Source organism: Pinus tabuliformis, chromosome 1_1, assembly GCF_031772625.1.
Source record: "Pinus tabuliformis cultivar Carrire ecotype Pingquan chromosome 1_1, CPIR1, whole genome shotgun sequence".
Classification (NCBI taxonomy): domain Eukaryota; kingdom Viridiplantae; phylum Streptophyta; class Pinopsida; order Pinales; family Pinaceae; genus Pinus; species Pinus tabuliformis.
Genome location: NC_142297.1, coordinates 179,027,050 through 179,050,110, shown reverse-complemented (window position 1 = coordinate 179,050,110; position 23,061 = coordinate 179,027,050). Strand labels below are relative to the sequence as shown.

At 37.4% G+C, this 23,061-nt stretch overlaps 1 protein-coding gene across 2 annotated transcripts in view; it reads right to left on the bottom strand.

Moving 5' to 3' along the window:
• Nucleotides 1–247: 247 nt before the first annotated feature.
• Nucleotides 248–23,061, bottom strand: part of LOC149212137 (uncharacterized) — a 162,304-nt gene continuing 139,490 nt past the window's right edge. For both annotated transcript variants that reach the window (XM_089391730.1, XM_089391729.1), the window contains 2 exons: nt 914–1,014; nt 248–824 (listed from right to left, as the gene is read on the bottom strand). In XM_089391730.1, coding sequence (XP_089247856.1) covers nt 692–824; nt 914–1,014 — 234 coding nt within the window. In that variant the 3' untranslated portion in view covers nt 248–691. The remainder of the gene's footprint in view (nt 825–913; nt 1,015–23,061) is intronic.

Sequence of the window (23,061 nt, the reverse complement as noted above, 5' to 3'; positions counted from 1 at the left end):
CGTTTCCTTAGCCGCCAATATAACTAAAAAAACAAGACAAATTTACTTGGGTACAATTGCAACTTTTTATTAAATAATGGAATTTGCTTAAATCTATATGTATATCCCCGCAGTCAGAAATAGAATCCCTCAACCATCTACTTGAAACTTTAACATATGTTCAATCCTTGAACCTAAACATAGACAACTACGCAAAATGCATGCAGAGAATAAATGCTACTTAAATGCTTTCTGATGTGAAGTTGCCTTGGCCGTGAACATAATTGCAATTTCAATAAAGAATTCAGTAATTAGTCATACAAAACATACAAGGAGATGGAACACAGAGGGCAATCAGATCCTTTGAAAGCTTTTCACCTCTGAATTCTTCCATCCAAATTATTAATGATAACTCCCAAATTAATTTAGCTTTGCTTTTACGACTCAAACATAAAAGCTGGTTTCCAAAATTGGCTCTACAAACCTTCCATAACAGATCACAGGTTGAGACTTAGGCCTTCCCATAACTGATCACAGGTTGAGACTTGGGACCTAAAACAAGTCCCCAGAATGTTCTTAAAAGACATTGCTGAATATTTCAATGCAAAGATCAAAATCAGATCCAACGCATTGCATGCCTGCACATAGTAATCCATTCCAAATATAACCATCACTAAAGCTCGTGTTATTTAGGACCACCAAATCATTTTCATCATTGTAGCAGCCTCAACGTGATAGGACTATTAAGACAAATGCTCCTATTTTTCTCGCGTAGAGCATGCATTGCATCCCTTTGCGACCGAAAATTAACTAGAGCAAGTTTAACTGGCTGATCCAATCCCTGCCTGCATCAAATATCTCATTCTTATCAGATGACTGAAAACAAACCACACAAATTAATTATTGTGGTTTCCTCCTAGAAAAACTAGCATACCTCACAAACATTCGTATATTAGAACTATCGATATTATATCCAGAGAAAAATCGCTCAACATCTTCTTGAACGACATTCTGTGGAACCCCATGTAATAGCAACTGGAAAAATAAGACAATTATTAGTATATGTATGATAACATGAAAGGGCAATATATTGAAGTATAAATTCCAGCTGACGAGGTAAGCAAAGCTGGCTTGAAAACAATGTTCGATGAATTTCAATAACTGTTGCGAAAAGGGTATTAAATTATGCAGTCACTAGAAAGTTATCTACCGCAAAAGTTATCAAAAAGGACATGCGACTTAATCAATCACTTAAGTCACCTTATTTAATGAATATTATAATTCAAACTCATCACCACCATCGAAACCGAAAGTGTCGTAAAATATGCCTGCAGTCCACCTTTGAGTTGTGCTACTGAACTACTACTGAAGGTTATGATAGCAGAAGTCAGCCTGTTAGAAATCCACCAATCCGCTATCCACAACCTCACATCATAATGCCTATTGTGTACATTACATGCTCCTTTAAATGCACTCTAAAAATCAGTGTTCAATGCTGCCACAGTTCGAGATGATGGTCCCCACATGACCCATTACTAATTCAGTTGACATAAGATATGTCAAGCCACAAACCCCCCATTTAACCATTGACTCATCAGTGGGATTAGAGTCAATGTAGACTGAAACTTTCAGACCACCTACCACATAGGCAGAAGTTGTCTTATTTCTTAATTAAAGCTTCCTTTGACAATTAATATAAATATTTTATATAGAGCTTTAATACAAAAACAAGCAGGCTGCAAACACAAACTCCATAGAACAAACAAAAGCTAACGAAAACTTTAAAACGTGGTTGGCTTAAGCAAAAACACCTGCAATCATATATACGCAAAGCTAAGACAAAGTCAAAAGAGTCATAAAAGCAATAAGAGACACTAATAAGTGATCATACGAGCATCAGAAGGGGCTTGTTCATGATAGGCCAGGATGGGGCCCCAACTAATTATCAAGAGACTCTACATATATTGGTTGTACAGGATCCCAGCTATTATTGTGATTTTGTTCAATGATATGTTCAACATGCTCAGCCATATGTGGTTTGTGATATAAGATAAATGTTTTTTCATCAGTTGTGGGTGCGGGAGCAGAGAACAGGTCCATCTGCAAATGCCCACCAACACTGGCAGCCCTGAGCATCAGGAACTTTAATGACTACTATATCCATTAGTACAGCTATGTCTCTATTAGCAGCCAGAGCAACCTTAACATCTTTGATTAAACCATGCACAGCAATGGACTTGAATCAAAGCCACACATTTCTGTAAGGTCTAGTAATTTGCAGCTCCAATTGATTCATGACTCTTAAAGGCGTGACATTGGAAGAGGTTCTGGAGTCAAGCATACAATTGTGCAACATCAAGTCATTAATTACTAGAGATAACAGAAAAGGTGCATACCCTCCATTCTTCCGATCATAGTGCATCTTTTGTACTATCACAAGAGGGTCCTCAGGCTCCTTATCTAGGTTGAAGATTTTCCTAATTTGAACCCTCTGAGGTTTGATCTTTGCTAGCTCCAAGATTGAGACAGGCACATTCACCTTAGTGAGAACACCTCCCAAATCTACATCTAGTGATACCCCATTATTGGCATCAGAGCAAGTAGACTTGGGAATATTCTTACCAAAGGGAAGAGGTGCCTTAATCACATTTTTTGGGGACCAGCACTACCACTTGCTTCATGGCAGCTTTGCTCATTGTTCTTTTTGGTATAACGAAACCTTTTAAACGCATCCCTGGCTTCAACAGCATTCATATGCTCATCACACTCTTTATCGTGTTCTTTGATTAATACTCCATGCTATTGTTTGGAAAGGGGTGAAGTATCATTAAACAACATAGTGAAAGGACCAGAGTCATTGATCAAGTTCAAATGTTCTGGGCTATCTTCCACTTCAACTTGATTACAAGGGCACCCTTCTTCACTCTGTAATTCATTACACATCTGACACCAAGGAAAACCTTATTGATTAATCATGTTGGTAAGGGCAAGGGTGTTAGACATAGCTTGTTGTGTGGTATTCTCACCATTATTAGGATTCCTTTTAGCGGCCCCTTCGTTATTGAATTGAAACTTAGGAGTATAGTTTTGACAAGATCCTCTTTCACTATCCAAAATTGTCAATTTATTTATCATAGCCATTTGCCCCTGCATCAACTCATTAGTAATCTTGTAAAATGTTTGGGCAAAGGCATGCAAAGTGGGATCAACTTGGGCAGATGGTTTACATTTGACCTCCACATTGGCTCAAGGATATGAGAGCAAATCAATCTTGGATGTAGTCAGATTGCCTTCAATGGTCAGCAAAGGCCTTGGCTTGGTCAAGTCTCTGAGGATCCTTGTCCTTCAAGGCATAAGATCTGTGTCCAATGAAAGCATCAATGTAGAATGCAAGGATGGTCTTGTCAGTAGGTTTGTATAGCAATGGCACTTCTCTGAGCAACTTGTCAAACCTTTATGTGAAGTCCTTGACATTCTCATTGTCAGTCTTCTTAGCTTCTTGGAACTTGGCTACGAGTTGCATGTCATCCTTAACAGTGGTCCATCTTTAGTTAAATGCTTCATGGAGTTTATTCCAATCTTTAAGTCCCACTGTGAGCAAGTCTAGATACCAATACCCAACATTTCCTTCCAAGGAGAGGATAAACAACATCATAATCATATCTTCCTCTAGAATCATCTTTCCACAAACACACCAGTAAAACTCATCCATACGTTTCTCAACCATGATTGCATCAGTCCCATTGAACTTGGGAAATCATTCTGCATACTTCTCAGGAAGATGTGGGGTTACACCTATTGAGAAATCTAGGTCAGTAGTGTAAGTATGATTTCTCTCATAATGATAACTGCTTGTGAAGACTTTTTACTTTTCTTAATTAGGTTTTCCTTTAGCTTGATTAATATTGTGTTCTCTTCATCAAACAACTACCAAAACATAAAGAACGACGAGACAAAGGACACAAGATGTAGGTGTTCAGCCAGGGCCAAACCCTCTCCAAGCTTGAAAGGAAAACCCACAGCATTCTTCTTATAGAATCTTCAATTGACAAATTCCAAGAACTAGATCCTTGACCAAAGACTCCTCCACGACCAAGTCACACTACTTCCCTTGAATTGCTTTTCTTCCCTTCAATTCAACGCTAGTCAAATTGACTGCTACACCACTGATTTTCGGCTTCTCTTCAATTCTGGCCTCTTATTTCAGGCCTGCAATTTTTGGCCTGAATGTAATCACAAAGATACCCTATGTGAGAGTTGTTTGGGGCAGAAAGTGAGGCTTCTCTCCTTCGCTTGACTTGGACACTTCCTTTTGTGAACTCGGCTAGCAAGAATACTCCTTTGTTGGGCTATGTCACGGCTACTTCAAGATCTGTTGAAACCCTACTGCATAAACCCTAGATGCAGTCACATGTGTGAGTGGAGAGACCCAAAAACAGTGCTATAAGACTTTGATCTTCGTCTCCTTCTCTTTGTTGCTCAAGAGGCTATCTTCCCTTATAATTTGCATTTCTCTTCTTGCTGTGGTTACTTGAATGAATGATGTCTCAAGCGAGGCTGACTCCTCCTTTATAGAGTCTTCATACCCATGCAATAACGCCAACTTGACAACATCCTAGGCCGACATGTCATCATGTGTAGGCTGATTGCTCCTTCTAAAAGCCGACTTCTTTGTAGCACTTGGACAAGGTGTTGGAGGGTCTTTTGACTCTAACATTGACTCAAATAAATTTCTTTACAATATGTAACATGCCCCAAATGGGTCTTTCATACATGACAATGACTCATAAGCCCTAGAAGCTCTCAATGGAGCTTGATCTATAAGATAAATTCCTCCTGAGCATGAAACCCGTGCCTCAAGAAAACAATAACAAAATTATTTTTCTCATTACATTAAACACATAAAATCATGATTGCATGTGTCATTATGAAGACCAAACCTAGTTACTTATTTCAACACTCACTCTTAACGAAGGAGGTATTCATAATCCATACAACGTATTTGGACATTTTCAATCTGTAGAATTCTCATAAGAAGAGTTGGACTGGTAACCCATCTGTTTAGCATCATATCAACCAGCATTGTCATATAGCAAGGCCTTGACTAACAACTCTATCTCTCCACGAGATCAAAGCACAATGATGGTGAGAGATCAGCCAGCATTGTCATATAGCAAGGCCTTGACTAACAACTCTATCTCTCCACGAGATCAAAGCACAATGATGGTGAGACCAATGATTTATAGACACCTTCATCATTGTCTCTCAAGGAACATACCCCACCCGGGTGTTCATAGGGTGTGTCCTTCTAGGATTGTTCTTCTCTTGGATTCCCAGTCCTCAAAGAATATTGGTCCTTTACAACTACTCTTATCTTGGATGCCCTACCACATCCTCATAGAGTATTGGATGCTGGATGTTTACCCAATCCTCCATTCTTTTTCCCAAGTGAAGACAAGAATGATATGTCTATCTCTTGCTTTCAACTAGGGAGGATCTACCCATTCCTATGAAGGAATGTACCCAATCCTATAAAAGGAATGTACCCAAGCTCCCGCTTAACCAAGGACTTGACCAAGCTTCCTCTTAACCAAGGACTTGCTTCCATCAGCTTTCTGCTCTAGGTGGATATAATGGGACAATCAGTTGCTTGTAGGGCTCCCTCTTTTGATGTCATGAGTTTATCTTCTTTGTGGAGCCTTCATCTTTTGGGACTTCTTCGTAAGGCATCAGTCATCCATCACTTTCCTTCACAAGCCAAATCGGTCATGTCATCCCTCTCTCTGTCAGAAAGTGATCCTTTGGTCCACATTTGGTTTCTCTTCATACTACTACCTCTTTTAAGTCATGCTTCCTTTAGGATCTTTCATCCAACCACATGAGTGCTAGTTGTAGGTGACATCTACAACCCTCTTTCGGTAGCCCTGTATCAACCCATCCAGATGTTATTCAAAATAAAAAAATGAACATCAAATCACAGTTACCTTTTGTGATGGCCTTTCATCATGACATCTAGCTTGCGTGCAACATCCTGCACATTTATAAACACATCTCCAAGACTTAATATGTCAAGGGTCTCCTTTCTTTACAGACCTTATCACGATCCTCTTCTCTATGGAGATGTCAAGATTAATTCTTCTAGTCGTCAGATGTTGACTTCTTGTAGTTGCATCTTTCATGATTTCTTCTTTCTTTCTTCACAGATTACTTCCCAAGAACTTCTAGCCATTAGTTCCTTCATTTTTTGTCAACCACCTCATACTCCATATGAGGACATATTATGTTGATTTCATCTAGTCAATATGTGAACCATGCCTTCATGGATCTTTAGAAGAGAACCCCTTCCTTTGAATATACTCATGAGATAGAGTATCCATTCATGCTACCTGCAACTATATGATGACATGACCTACTTTATTAAACATATCCATACATACCTCTTTTCTTCTTTTGATCATTTAGACAAACTTCAATGGCTTATTTCCCTTGATCGAAAGCACTTCAATCATTTTGACATGCTACATTCCTTTGTCATCATATCATCATTCTTTCAAATAATGAATCCCATTCAAGGTGGAATTCTCAGCAAGCCACTTGCTTCTATCAAGAGATGAACCTTCTAATGAAGATTCCAGCAGAGGATCTTGATTATCCTCATCCTGCAAATGCTCCTTTCCAATGATGTATGATGAGCTTGATACTAGATGACTTCCTTCTACCCATAAGTACTACTTATGCTCCTAATGAGGTTACCAAGAGCTACTTCCTTCTAATGATGACTGCCATAGTCTTCTACTTCGGTTATCTTTCAAGCTTCTTTTGATGTCATGAGCTCTTGCTTCCATCATGTTTCATGATGCCATTTCCTGAAATGATGCATCTTACCATGCTTCTAACCATGCTAGTTATATTTTCCAAAAACTGAAAAGGACCTGGTGAAGAAGATTATCTCAATCATAGTAGACATCTTTTACTTCTCCCTTCTTTGACTTCTTCTTCTCAGCATCTTCCACTTCTTCGGTGATATGGGCTTCTTCCCTTCCTCTTTTGTTGTTGTCCTTCCTGATCTTGGGACAGTCTCTATTGTAGTGCCCATATTCTTGACAACCATAGCATTGAACCTTTGCCATATTCTTCTTTCTTTTCTAAGGACCAAATTTCCCAAACTTTCCTTTTCTCTTTTCCATGGCAGCAAATGCTTTAGTTTTCTTGTTTGATCCTACATCACTTTTTGCCTTTGGCCTGGTTTCTTCAATTTTGCACAATGACCATAGTTCATTGAATGGAGTAGCTTACTTCTTCCCATAGATGTTGGATGTGAAGTTGCCCCATTCCTCTAGAAGTGCATTGAGCACTATGGTGGTCATTTCCTTATCAGGCATTATTTCTCCCAACTCTTGTAGTTGGTCTTTAATTTCTAACACCCTTATAAAGTATGAGGTTATTCCTTCTTCTAATATCTTCATTTTGTAGAGTTATTATTTTAATTAGATCACTTCTCCGGTGATACTCACAGAGAACAATTCTACCAACTTGTCATATATTTCTTTTGATGTTCCCTGACTTTGATACAGAAGGTATGAGGGGATATTTTATGGATTCTATAAGAATCCTTTGAGCCTTTACTTCCCCTTTCACGTATTTTGCAAGTGCTTGAGCTTCTTTTGGAGGTTTAGTGATTGAGCCCTTAACATGTTCCATAACTTCATTTTTTACGAGGATCAAATCAGTGCTCTTCTTCCATGCAAGAAAGTTTGATGACCCAACCAACTTGTTGCTCTCTTTGCAAAAAGACATTTTGATAGATTCTGATGTGGACATAAAGATACATACTTGAGAAGATACTCCTTGATGATTATATATTCAACTTGTTTCTTTCTTGATTTAGATGTTGATATTGATAGTGGAAGATGTCTTCCTTCAAAAGTGATCTTTGACTTAAGGAGAGAGATCACCTTGAATCCTTGATGATCATGACAACGCCTTTGATCTTGCTTCCCTTGGATGAGTAAACTTCAAGATGCTTCAAATTGTAGATTTGCTAAATATGAGTAGAAGTAGGGTCTTTGTGGTCTCCTTTTTCGAGGTGATGATTGAGTGAGCTTCCCAAGAATATTTCAAATGTGGAATTCTTCTTTGAGTGAACTAGGGTTTTGATACTTCCTTCAAGATGATGATGTGATCCTTGTTTTTGAAAGGTCTTGGAGATGAGAGGATCTTCTTGATGATTTGATGCCCTTGATTGTTGAGAATTCAATAGGGCAATGAATGTGTTGATTCTCTTTAACTTGATAACTGTTTATGTTACCTTTTACCTTGTTAGCTTTGATCCTTATTAAGTTAGTGTGAAATACATCAAACAACTACCCAAACAATAAGAACATTGACAAAGTATATAGGCTTCAAGCCATGGGCCAAAACCCCTCCTTTTGAGGGGAAAACCCTTAAATTTTTTCTCTTCTTATCGATCCTTCAATTGACGAATACCATGACCTAGTGACTCAGACAATACCCTCCAAGATCAAGATCAACTCGGCCTCCTACTGCAAGAACTTCGACCTCCTATTGCAGATCTGAAATTCTGTCTCCCAACAACTGATGCTACCCCTCTTGAAGACTTTGATCTTCTTCGTATGGCCTCTTCTTCCCTTTGCTTGCCTTTCCTTGAGACTTAGGGCTAGAGATATACCCTAAGTGACCTTCGCTTGACTTCTTTCTTCTCCTTCTTCCAAGATTGAACCAGAGATGACCCTTGTGCAGAAAAACCCTAGCTTCGACTTGCACATGGGAGAGAGAACTAGCCCAAGCACTTCGACTTCCTTCGACCTGTTCTTCGTCCTTCTTCGACCTCTTCTTGTCGTCTTCTTTGCATAGAATGAGAGTTTTGTAATTGATCACAATGGAGGATGAGTTACTCTCTATATATAGGCCTCTTCAAGGGTAGACATGGCTCTTCATGTAGGCCGACTTGATCTTGGAGGGCATTTTGACACTTCAAAGACAAAAACATTTTTTTCTTTACAAGATACAATGTGCCCATAGGGTCATCAATATATGACAATGACTCTTAGACCAAGGACAAACCCTAGAAGCACTCAATGGCTGATTGAACTATAAGATAAAAGAACTTGAGCATGAAATCCATGCTCCAATAATAATAATTTATTTTCATTTTAGAATTTACAAGAATACATTTCATACTTATGAAGAACAAACCTAGTTACACAATTTTCAACATTGATAATATTCTAGAACTTCGGTCCTTGAATGTCCTTTATTGAGCTGCCCTTCCTTGACTTGTTACCTTAGCTCTGATACCATGTTGAGAAATCTAGCGCAGTAGCGTAAGTATTACTTCTCTTACAATGATAAACTGATTGTGAAGACTTTTTACTTTTCTTAATTAGGTTCTTCTTTAGCTTGATTGATATTGTATTCTCTTCTTTAGATTGATTAAGCTTGAGAGGAAAACCCACAGAATTCTTCTTCTTATAGAATATTCAATTGACAAATTCCAAGACCTAGACCCTTGACCAAAGACTCCTCCAAGACCAAGTCACACTACTTCCCTTGAATTGCTTTTTTCCCCTGAAATCAACATTGGTCAAATTGACTGCTACACCACTAATTTTCAACTCTCTTCAATTTTGGCCTCTTATTTCAAGCCTAACTATAATCACATATATTACCCTACGTGAGAGTTGTTTGGGGCCGAATGTGAGGCTTCTCTCCATTGCTTGACTTGGACCCTTTCTTTTGTGAACTCAGCTAGCACAAATACTCCTTTGTTGGGCTATGTCATAACTACTTCAAGGTCTATCGAAACCCTACTGCAGAAACACTAGCTATTGAAAAGTGTGCAACAAGAAATGCTAAATTTAGAATGTGCCAAAAATAAACTTGCTAAAAATAGCATGTCTAAAAATAGCAGTTTGGCCAGTGAGGTCATTGGCCACATTGGGTGAGAGGTGAAACTTCTAAAAATAGAAAGTTCGAAAAATAGCATTTCTGGGTCCCTTCCTATTTATAGCAGTCCCTAGTCTATCTATAGGAAGTAAAATTATTTTTGGTCTTAACAGCAGTTGAAAATATTAATTAATTAATTCAGTTGAGTTAATTAGTTAAGGAAATTCGAATTTGAAGTCTTTGTGAGCATGCACATGAGTTGTCCCATTGATTGAGGAATTTATTCTTAATTTCCTCCACTAATTGAGGGAATAAGTATGAGTTCTATAATGAGAGAATCAATTGACTTAGTTCTAATTAGTCAAGTCTAGTTAGATTATTTTAACAACTTGTTAAAATAATAAAATATAGTTTGTTAATGCTTGCATGCATGTGACAACTATTATTTTAGATAACTAAGAATTCACTCATGGATAACTGTTACATGTCAGTTCTGTCAGAGATCCAGTTGAGATCAGATGTGGGACAGTGTACTATCAGATGCTTGGATATTTCTAGTAAGTATTCCTTGCATGGAGAAGGATCTATTATAGGAGATTGGAGGACTTGTGGCCTATATATTGAGGCCTAAGTAGTCCATGATTTTCATCTTCTGATTGAAAATCATCAAAGTACAGAGAGAGCAGGATAGCTATTGAGCTGATCCTTTTTGTATGTTGAAGAGGATTTCCACTTGATTGATAATACAGTGAAGAGGATTTGTATGTTGGTGCTTTCCCCAGTGATATATTATGTGTTATGTGTGATTGATTTCTCTTGATCAGTTATGCATGTTTCTACTTGATGTTGCTCATGAATTCGATTATGCTTCCGCTTAATGTTTTGTAGAAGTAGAACAAGTATTAGCTTTAGGACATTGCATATATCAGTTTGTTCTACAGGTGAAATTTCTACACTAGCTGCAATCACACGTGTGAGTGGAGACCCAAAAACAGTGCTAGAAGACTTCGATCTTCTTCTCCTTCTCTTCACTACTCAAGAGGCTATCTTCCCGTATAATTCACACTTCTCTTCTTGTTGTGGATACTTGAATGAATGATGCCTCAAGTGAGGCCAAATCCTCCTTTATAGAGTCTTCATACCCATGCAATAAGGCTGACTTGACATCATCCTAGGCCCACATGTCATCTTGTGTAGGTTAATTGCTCCTTTTTAAAGCCGACTTCTTTGTAGCACTTGTACAAGGTCTTGGAGAGTCTTTCGACTCTAACATTGACTCAAAGAAATTTCTTTACAATATGTAACATGCCCCAAATGGGTCTTTCATACATGACAATGACTCGTAAGCCCTAGAAGCTCTCAATGGGAGCTTGACCTATAAGATAAATTCCTCTTTTTTTCTCATTACATTAGATACATAAAAACATGATTACATGTGTCATTATGAAGACTGAACCTAGTTACATATTTCAACAACACCTTAATGGAACTCATATCAAGTAGCTTGTAGGAAACATTAAGCTAGGGTTTGGCCATTATGGTTGAGGTAGGACTACCAAAGACATTCTTGATTATAGGAGAGGGAGAGGTTATGGGTGAAGTAGAATTGATAGTGGTCTTATGATTAGTCTTCTTTCTAGTAGGAATGGCTCCTTTTGACCTTCTACCAGAGACTTGAGAGAGACAACTGGTTTTAGGAGTTTCCAAATGATCGATACTAACTTAGGCTTTGGTATGTTCTCATCAATAAATCTCGAAGCATAGATTTCAAATAAATTCCACCTACACCTCCCCAGCAACAGTGCCAAAAATGTTACGGCAAAATCAAGTAACCTTAGTAAAAATCCCCACTAGGAAGGTCCCAACCTCATGGCAATAAGAGATCATCCACCACTATCACCTCAACAATCTTTCTCCAACTATTTAGTGATATTTGAACCACAAGGGGGGATTCCCTATAAATATCACTTAAGGATATTCAATAAGAAAGGTTCAAGGCGATGGATGAGATCTAATGATTGGAATACAATACTAGCAAAGCCTAGAGGGCTAAGATCATCTTTACCAAAGTACATGCACTCTCTCCTTAGACCACTTAAGAAAATTATAGGGTCGTTATAAGATATGTTTTGATTGATTTTCAAGAATAAGGCATGCAACGTCATAAAACATCAAAAAGAAATGGTCTTACAATGGTTAATCAACAAAGAATCAAGACTATTAATTATATATGCAAGGCTTATGGTTTTTGATTGAGTTTTTATGAATAAAACATAATATAATGATGACATCAGCCCTCGAAATAGGGTTTTAACATACAATAAATGCTAAAGTTTTCTTTTTAACAATTATTTAATGCAATTTCTACTTAGAGGGAAACAACACATCAAATGAAATTACTTTTTAGAAATATTTCAAAGAAACCCTAACCACAACTCTAGGTATCTACAATATAAGAGAGAAGAAAGGGAGGAATAGTAAAAGTAGAAGAATTGATCATCACCACCTAGACTAGTGCCTTGATCTAAATGGGAAATGGAGTTAACAAGGGAAATTCAAAGAGGACGGCCTTGTTGAAGAGAGTGAGACAACTAAAGCCTGTTCTTACAAACCCTACTAGCTTCCTTAATAGGGAAATTTTAAATTTAGGAGATGCATAACTCAAAGTTCTCTTAAAGGATTCAAGGAAAACAACTCTGCGTGACATAGAGGATCAAAATTTCTAGATAAATTTAGCAATTTTAACCATGGCACATGTATAAACCCTAATTTACACAATACAATATAACAGCGAAATATAGAAGATATGCAATAAACTTACAAAATTTCCACAAGAATCTCTTCAATCAATCCCAAGAAACCAACTTCAAGTAAAGGTTCCACCTCCAAGAACAATTTGCACCACAGAATCACATTGCAACCAAGTAGAAAGAGACAAGAAGCTAGTGCACAATTCCAAAGAAAGGGAAGTATGATGAATGAATGATGATCAAAAATGAATAAGACTACCCTCTACTTATATGAGTGTAACCAAGCATTATTTCATTAATTTTACAAACAAAACCCTTAAAAAGGTTTATTTCAGCATTCAACTAGGTCAAAAGTTGCAAGTTGACCTTGAAATAGCTCCAAAACATAACAAAATGCCAAAAATTGCCCACACATGTGGGAGAAAATAGTCTCCACTATGACCGTCATCCTCCCAAATAGTTAATTAGGCATCAAGGAACATAAGACAAAGGTCCAAGAGTGCTCCTCACTCTAAGAAAGTTGCAAAATACATGTGTTGATCTCAAAATGGTGCGTCCTCCATCATGATGTCATCAAAGAGAGGCCATACACCACCCTTTGCAAGCAAGTTGGAGTGATGTGGCATCTCCAAGGACAATTGTTCCTATGAAAGAGGGATGTGCCATCCCTCCCAAGTCATTTTAGTGATAACCATCCTCATCTAGGCTTCAGAACAAGCTACCATCTATCAAACAGGGTCAAAGCTAGCCTAGGGCCTTCCTAGGTCCATCTAGGCACATCATCAAAAATACCAACGCCCTGTTGAGAAGTCAAGTGCATAGAGTTTAATACTTGATTCATCTTCTTGATAATTACTTGTGAATGTTAAATCTCCTCTTATTACTACTTATGTGTTCTTCATCAAGCAATTATACCAATGCTCAGTCTTTCAAAAAACAAAGAGATGCCAAAATTAGCCTTTAGCCAGGGAAAACCCCACAAGGGGGGAGCCCAATAATCCTTCTATTATAGAATCAGATCAAAATGAGATATCCAAGACCAAGACCAAGACCAAGACCAAAAACAAAACCAAAGACCAAGACCAAGTTTGCCACAAAGATTCAAGTCAAACCTTCCTCTAAGTCTCCTCCAATAATCAAAGTCAATGCAAGTCAAATTGTTCCAATTCTGGTTAACAATCTGTAATTCGGAGCTATGACAAAGAGGGTCGAAATTTGGCCCGTAGTGCCTTAGAAATTTCTGCCTCTCCTCAGAGAATTAGACCTCACATGTGCAAGAATCAGTGGCTAAAAATTCAATCAACCAATAGGAATATTCTTCAAGCTTCTGTTTTCTTCGCTTTCTCCTTTTATTAGGCTTCTTCTCTCTTACGTTGGTTCAAAAAAATACTTCTTGTTGTGTGCTTGAATTATCTCCCAATTAGTTCGAATTGCCCTCTTATATATAGTTGTCCAGGAGGTCGAATAAGTGTCCTTTGAAAAACTAGGCCAACTTGTTCCAAGGAAGGTTGACTTCAAGATCTTGTGGGCTTACAACACAACATAATATTCAAATTTTATTTCCTTACAATTGTCCAAATGGGCCATGACTCAAATACATTTTCCTTTGACTCGAAATAAATTCTTTTTGACTCTTTTTTACTCTATAAGCATGAATAACATGCTTTGACAAAAATATAATAAATATGAATATAAATATATCAATGATAAATTTACATTATGAAGACCGACTCTAGTTACAACTTCATCACTCCCTCTTAACTAGGGACGTATTCATAATGGCTCAACACAATATTCTCAAGTTGAAATATTCATATAAGAAAGGATTTGAATTAATAATCATCAATGATGATTATATCAACATAACCAGCATTGTCAAACTACCAAGGCCTTGACAAGTACGCTTTATCTGTCCACTAGATCAACTAAATGTTGGGAGGCATTAATTTGGACACCACTGCCTCTCAGGTCATATACCCCACTGTAGGTGTTCCAAAGGTATGACCTCACATGACCATTTCCTAATCCCAAGGAAAAGTTTGTGCTTCAGAGTCCAGACCATTCTTTACCAAGTCCATGTATCCAACTTAGGATATCAATCCTAATCAACCACAATATATGACTCAAGAATGTTCGTCCCTGATGCTTATCCAATCCACCATTCTCCCTACCAATGTTCATGCACTAGACTTACAACGGTTAGTCCTGGCCATAGTACATAACGCATGGAGAACACAGTGTCCATCCTCACTCCCTCTCAGCCAAGGAGGAGATATTGTTGAGAAATTCAGGGCAATTTAAATATTTGATTTCTCTTTAACTATGATAACTGCTTGTGATATTAATTCCTTAAATTATGCTTCTTATTATTAACATGAGTTATTATGATCAACCAGCTATCAAAACATGAAGATCAAAAATGCACAAGTACACGAGATAGTGGCACCAAGCCAAGGCAAAAACCTCTCCAAATCGTGAGAGGAAAAACCATTTGAACTCTTTCTTATAGAATCTTTATTGAGGAATTCCAAGACCCAAACTTTGACTCAACAATGCCTTCAACATCAAATGACAATACCTCCAAACATGTACCCAAACAAATTGTCTCCTTCTGCAATTCTGAACAGTATAGCAGGTCTGCAACAAGAGTATGACAGTGAGCAAATATGGTCTAGGACAGGCTCATCTAGCCTCCTCTTATCCTCGCACTTCTTGTAGACCCATCATACATATAATAACCTTTTGATTTGAGCTTGATCTGAGATCTCGTGATGCCAAAGGAGTGATTGTTCTAGAGCAGCGAGAACAGAACCTTCCACTTCAGAACGTAGGCACATGTGCTAGGCGAATTAGGCTTCTTCTAATCCTTTGATGACTTCGATCTCCTTGGCAATGACTTCCTCCTTCAAACTGTGGCTAGATCGGACCTCTAACCCAATAACATACTCATATAAAGTGATGCCCTAGATCAAATCAGAATGTCGCACGTGTGAACATGCTTGATGATGAACTCGGATGAGGGAACATAATTCCTTATTGACTGCGGCTACCTTTTTCTTCGACCCTTTCACTTCGCTTTACCTTCATGAATGAATGAGAATGAATTGTGTTGTGAGGAGGTATCAACGCTGCCTTTATATAGGCTTGCCTCCTCATCTCTAGGCCGACGTGATCCCTTGATTAGGCCGACATAATAAGAGGCTTCCAGAATTGTCCAAATGAATTATTTCAAGTGGTTTCTTTGCATCAATTCAGTGGGTACATGTTGGAGTATTTCATTGATGATCTAGAAGGACTTTTGACTTACAACAATTACATTTACAAGTGTAACAATACATGATTGTCTTCATTTTACATGACTCATCCTAAGGCTCTCAATTGGAGCCACAACTAGACCAAGAAACTTCTTGAGCATGAAACCCATGTCTCAAGCAAAAATATAAAAATTTCTTGATACAAAATTACATCATTACAATATTTGATACTATGAACGCCGAACCTAGTTACACTATTTTCAACACTCCCTCTTAACTACAGAGGTATTCATACATACATGGTACATAGACATTCTCAATACAAGGGTTCTCATAAGCAAAGAGTCGGATTAGTTATCCATCTATTCTAGCATCATTTCAACCAATTTTGTTTCCATATAGCAAGGCCTTGACTAACCGCTCTATCTCTCAACTAGATCATAGCACAATGTTGGCAAGACCAATGACTTATAGACACACTCTCCATTGTCTCTCCTAGGGTCATACCCACTTGGGTGTTTTCTGAGTATGCCCTACTAGGACTATTCCCATCTCGGGTTCCCAACCCTCGAGAATATCGGTCCTCTTGCCCACTCTTATCTTGGATGCCCTACCACATCCTCAAAGAGTGTCAGATGCCAGATGATAACTCAATCCTCCATTTCTTCTTCATTCTCAGAAGACAAAAATGTAGTGTTAGTCTTCCCTGCTCAAATAGGGATGACATATCAACCAAACCAAGCTTGTCTCTAAAATACACAAGCTTCTTGTTCAGAAGCGATTTCGTTAATATGTCGACAGTCTACTCATCAGTGGGAACATACTCCAGCTTCAGCACACCATCTTGCACCAGCTTCCAAATATAATGATACTTGTTATTAATGTGCTTTGTCTTCCCATGAAACACTGGGTCCTCAGACAATCTTATACAGCTGGTATTATCACAATGAATAGTTGTAGGGGCCAACGGTCCTACAAACAAGTCAAATAACAATTTCCTCAACCAGATCACTTCCCGACTAACTTCACATGCTGCTACATACTCGACTTCAGCACTGCTTAAGGCAACTATCTCTTGCTTCCTACTCATCCAAGAGACCATCGACGATCCTAGACTGAAGCATCCTCCGATAGTGCTCCTTCCATCCTTCTCGCAACCTCCCCAATCAAAATCAGTAAATCTTGTCAGAAGCACATCTTTTCCTTTCACATATTTAAGGCAGTGATATATAGTTCCTCGCAAGTATCTCAGTATATGCTTGGCTGCCACCCAATGATCATGACAGGGCTCCATCTGGAACTGACTGAGAACATTCACTGCAAAACATATATCTGGCCGAGTATTTACCAAGTACATCAGGGATCCAATTAATTGCATGTACCTTGTGGGATCCACCAGACTGGATTCAGATTTTCTTAACAGTTTTAGGTTTGTGATCATAGGAGTCGTCATAGCCTTGCACTCCATCATATCAAACCTCTTGAGAATTTCAATTACATACTTCCCTTGACCCAAATAAATCTCATTGGGTTCTTGCCATACTTCCAGTCCCAGATAATAGTGCATGGATCCCAGATCCTTCATATCGAATTATGTAGTCAACTGTTTCCTACATTCCTAAATACGTTCTTCTACACCAATTAATAGAAGATCATCTACATATAGTAAGATGATGACAAGTTCATCATTTACCACTTTGGTGTAGAGGTTGGGATCAGCCGAACTTTTGGTAAAGCCCAGTCTTTGCAGATAAGCATCCATCCTGGCATACCATGCTCTACGTGCTTGCTTGAGGCCATATAAAGCCTTTTTCAACCTGTAAACATAGCCTTCTTTACCCTTGACTTCGAATCCCAAAGGTTGCTCAATGTAGACTTCTTCATCTTTGGTGCCATTCAGTGATGCAGTCTTTACGTCCATTTGATCCACTTTCCACTTCATGGATGCTGCCAAAGAAATCAGTGAACAAATGGTTGTATATCTTGTGGTAGGAGCAAAGGTTTCTTCATAGTCAATTCCTTCTTCTTGAGAGAAACCTCTAGCCACAAAATTGGCTTTGTAATTGTCTATGCTCCCATCCGTAACATGCTTGATCTTGTAAATCCATTTCGAAGTTACCACAGATTTGTTTTCTGGTCTAGGAACAATTTCCCAAACACCATTCTTCATTATAGATTGGTATTCCTCATTCATGGCAGACTTCCATTCAGAGTGCTTGGAAGCTTCTTCAAATGTGGATGGCTCATCTTCTATCAATTTTGACATGTAGGTTGCATACCCAAAGTACCTTTTAGGTTTCTTGCTTTCTCTAAATTTTCCACTTGCCTGGTGTCTTTCAGCATCTTGAAGTGTGGAGGTCAACCAATTAGGTCTCTTCCTCTTTTCAGGGATAGTGATAGGTTCGCTTGGACCTTCATCTTCTTGATGAGCATCTTCTTCTTCTTTATTGACTTCTTCCTCAAATATAGGAAGATCCTCTTCATCGAAATCAGATGAAATGTCTTTCGACTTCTTGAATGCAATATTCTCATCAAAGATTACATCTTGGCTTACTTCTATTTGTCCTTCCTTGATGTAGATTTTGTAAGCCTTGGATGAATTACTATATCCCATAAATGTTCCCTTCTTGCTTGTTGGATCTAGCTTTTTCCTTTTGTCCTTGGGAATGTGGATATATACTAGAGATCCAAATATTCGGAGATGGTCTACATTAGGTTTCTTTCCAGAGAAAGCTTCTTCAGGAGTTCGATTATTCGGAGACCTATGGGGACTTCTATTCTAAATATAGACAGCAATCTTCGTTGCTTCGCCCCATAGGAATTTTAGTAGATCTTGGTCATGAAGCATTGCCTTGACACTTTCTTCTATGGCCCTGTTCTTCCATTCAGCTACTCCATTCTGCTCAGCATTATATGGAACTATGAGCTCCCTCTTAATCCCAGCCTCCTTGCAGAAGGCTATAAGTTCTTTAGAAGTGTATTCTCCACCATTGTCAAATCTCAGGGCACCATTGTCAAATCTCAGGGTCTTGATCTTTCTTTCTATGAGATTCTCCACTTCAGCTTTGAATTCTTGAAATTTTGAAAAGACTTCATCCTTGGACTTAAGAAAGTAAACCCAAGTTTTCCTGGACTGATCATCTATGAAAGTGACATAGTATAGATGTCCTCCAAGAGATTTGGTCATGGGACCACAGACATCAAAGTGTATGAGATCAAGTATCTCTTGAGCACGAGATGTGCTATGTCCAAATAGTTTCTTTGCAATCTTGCCCAACGCAGAGCCCTTACACACACCTTCATGTTCTTCCTTGAGATTCGAGATTCCATTTACTACGGAATTTAGGGTTGGAAGAATTTTGTAGTAAAGGTGACCCATTCTTCTATGCCATAGCTCACATGGACTAACTTCAATATGAACAAGTGCTTGATTGACAGGGGAAGCCAATCTATATAATTTGCCTTCTCGGACACCAATGGTTCTAGCCTTTTCAATGCTTGAATCTTTAGCCCAAAAAACAACCCTTCCATCTATAAAAGCAACTCTATCACCCTTTTCTTCTAAAGATGAAATAGAAATAAGATTTTTACACAGACCTGATGCTGACCACTACATGTCAACGACCCATAACAGTACACCCCTTTTTTCGCAAAGGGGATAGCGCATGATCAACGTGTCTATGCCATTCAACTATCATCATCAACCTGATCATCATGTTATATTGCAAACCCTTTTTGCATGTGTAAATTGTAAATAATCTCAACAAATATATGTCATGTATGTAGTTGCCTAAGTAAACCTATTTTTTCTGGTGACGATCTACATTCCGAGAAGTTTTTTCTTTCACCAATCCATTCTCAGATGGTCAGCAAAGTTTTCCTTCAGTCTTACCCGAAAGCCGGAGTGGATTTTGTCACTAGGATCTTAGGGGGGTCCTAATATTCTAGATCGAGTCTATGTAAAAGTTATTTAGGAATAATCATAACTATTTGGTTAGGTTATTTTAGTACAAATTGTTTGATGTGCTAGACTATATTTGTGTCGCGGAATTGGGTAGTCTGTAAGGGTCTTTTGCAAATGGGTTTTCCCCCTTAAGATGTAAAAAATGTAAAAATCATGATGTAAAGTGTCGTGAGAGTTGGAAAAATAATTTATCCCCTCATAGGTTAATTAATTAAATTTTCTGGTCAAAATTAATTAAAATCCTAAACCAAAAATTTAATTAATTATAGGTCCTAGGTAAATTTAAATTTTCCAAAGGCAAAATTGTGGGTCCTTTAAAAATTAAATTTTAAGAGGTCCAAGGACTAAGGTTGATTATTTTGCTAAATTTTAAGCCTTTGGTCCCTAGAAATAAGTCAAAGTCAAAATTTAGAGGAAATTAATTCAAAAATTTAATTTTTGAATTAACTAAAATGCATTTAATTGAAAAATTCGAAATTTCCTCAACAATTAAAATTTTGACGAATGAGATTAAAATAAATTTTGATCCTCATCAACAGTCGAGATTACTTTAACAAGAATCACTCGAACTAGTCGTTGGAAGATTTATCTTTAAATAGGAGGTCAGTTGTCAGTTGAGATCATCCGATCTCTGGATCGTGTACTAAGCTCTCAAGCTCTCTTCTATACTTTTTTGAATTAATGCAAAAGTCTTTGAGGTTTCAACGTGTTGTAGTGTTCCTCTTCATGAATTTATGGTAACATTGTTTTAATTTCTGCTAATATTATGTAAAAACTATCAATCAATAGCTCTCTTAGAATAATCTGAATACAGGTATCTTATTCAGTTTGTTGGATCTAGGGTAACATTTTTAATTTTTATTGAAGTAGCAGGTATCTCTATTTCTTTAGAATTTTATTGTTGTTCTATTTCTCTACTTGATTTGATGGTTGTTCTAGTGTTTGCGGAAGATCTCTCAGGTTCTCATTGAGCGTTTGGGGATAGTTCTTGGTTGGATCAACTAACTCTCAACACATATTTTATGAAGAGCCTACTTCATATAAGCCTCAAGATTTATCTAACGATAATCTTTTTTCTGCAAGGTGTTTTTGGGCTAGTATCTCTCTAATATTTCAAAATCTTTTAAATATTTTGTGGAAATTTTGATAGATCTGGCTATTAAGAGCATTAGATTATCAGATCTGGGAGCAGAGTTGGACTCCTACTCCTCAGATCTGATAGATCTGTAAATTATTTGTATCGATCTGTAAATTATTTGTGTGGATCTGTTATTTACTTGTGTAGATCTGAAATTTTGTAACATAATTTTGAATTTTAACACTTGGGTTTTTTGGATTTTCTCTATTTTTGTACATATTGGGTATTGGGTTTTTCTCTTTTCATTTGTGCAGGAATAGATCTGAGAAATCAGCGAAGAAAATATTCAGATCTGAGCTAGATCTAGACCCTGGAGGACAAGATCTGGGCTCAAAGATTGTTTGCAGGAATAGATCTGAAAAATCAACCAAGTAAATCTTCAGATCTGAGCTAGATCTAGAACCTCGAGGGCAAGATCTGGGCTCAAAGATTTTTTGCAGGAATAGATCTGAAAAATCAGCCAATTAAATCTTCAGATTTGAGATTTTTCAAGCAAATATGGCGGTTTTGAGACAGATCTAGGCCCTGAAGGACAATATCTTATCTCAAATCTTTTTACAAGTCCAGCCATTAAAAATTTTGCAATAAATCTGAAGATCTTAAGCAAAATAATTTTTTTCAAAACAAGGGTTTCAAGTTTTGGGGCTCCTAAGCAAGATCTGTTTTCTCCTAGCCCAATGCTAGTTCTATTGGGCCTAGATTTCCCTTGCTCCATTTCTGATTTGAATATTTGATTTTTTGAAGCTAATCATTGGTGGGTTTTTGCAAAAAAATTGGTAAAAATTTGTGCTTAAAGTATATAAATGTTTTGGTAAAGTGATCTTCAAGGCCTAAGGCCTAAGGGTTTGATCTCTAAACCATCTTTTTCTTCACTGTTTGCTACAGCAGTCATATACCTTTCTAGTAATGGTGAAAAACACATCTAAGTGGTTTGAAATAAACTAAAAAATTGCTAGATACATTAATAAGTCATTTATATTTGATGTGTATCAATACTTTGGCCTAGATCTGCATTTTGGGTCACTGATATCTCTGAATAATTCTCTTTTTGAAGTTTGAAATATAACAATGGAAAATTTTCATATGGGTTAGCCTCAAATCAGTTCATAAGTTGTCTAGTACATTAAAGAATTAATTTCTTGAGTTGGGCATTCATCATTAGGCTTATTTCATGTTTTAATTACTAGCTGTAATAAGTATATCAAATCTGATATAATTCCGGAGATCACATCATAACAGGCTGAAAATTTTTGATAATTCATATGGGCAAGTTTGGAAAATTTTCGGTAAATTTTTTGCATAAAGATATCATTGATAGCTTACTGTTTTCATTGTCATATTGCTGTTGTCATAAAGTTTTTCTTACTGTTGTCCTAAAAATTAATTTCTAAAAATTAAGTACTCTGTCATGGAATTGTGATAAAATGCATATCCCTTGTTTCATAAACTGAGTATTTTTTTGAGCATCTGTTGACATTGATATCGAATTGCAAAGTTGTTTTTGTTTTTTTTGAGCTAAATTGTATCAAGAAGATTTGAAATAAGCTGGTGTTTTAACTATAGTATCTTCAAGAGTTTATTTTCTAAGTCTTCATCTAAGAAAAGGCAAGCATTTCATTTGGGTAATAGAGGGCTTTTGCGGCATAAGTGTTTTCCCATTCTCGAGTCTAACTTCATCTCATCTTCCAGTGCATTTGCATATAAGTTAATTTTGCATAGACAAAATTTACTTCCAAGCATAAGCTTGGACGATAGACAGATAGATCTCCATCTGTCTTTTCTTAAGAAGCCTGTTTTAATAGTACTTAAAACGGTGACCTTGCAATCGTCAGAGCCACAGTTCTCTACAGCGCCGGAGGCACCGAGTATGTTAGAATTTCAGGAGAGGTATCGTTAATCACACCTTAGTGTGCTTCTCTTGATCTTCTCTCTGCCAATTACTACGAAATCAGGCTCAAAACAGAAAGGATTGAAGGGTTCACATTTAAATAGGCATTTAACTAAAATTAACCAAGATTCTTGCATCTCACATTAGTTTTAGGATCTGCATTTCATATAAAATAGTCATTC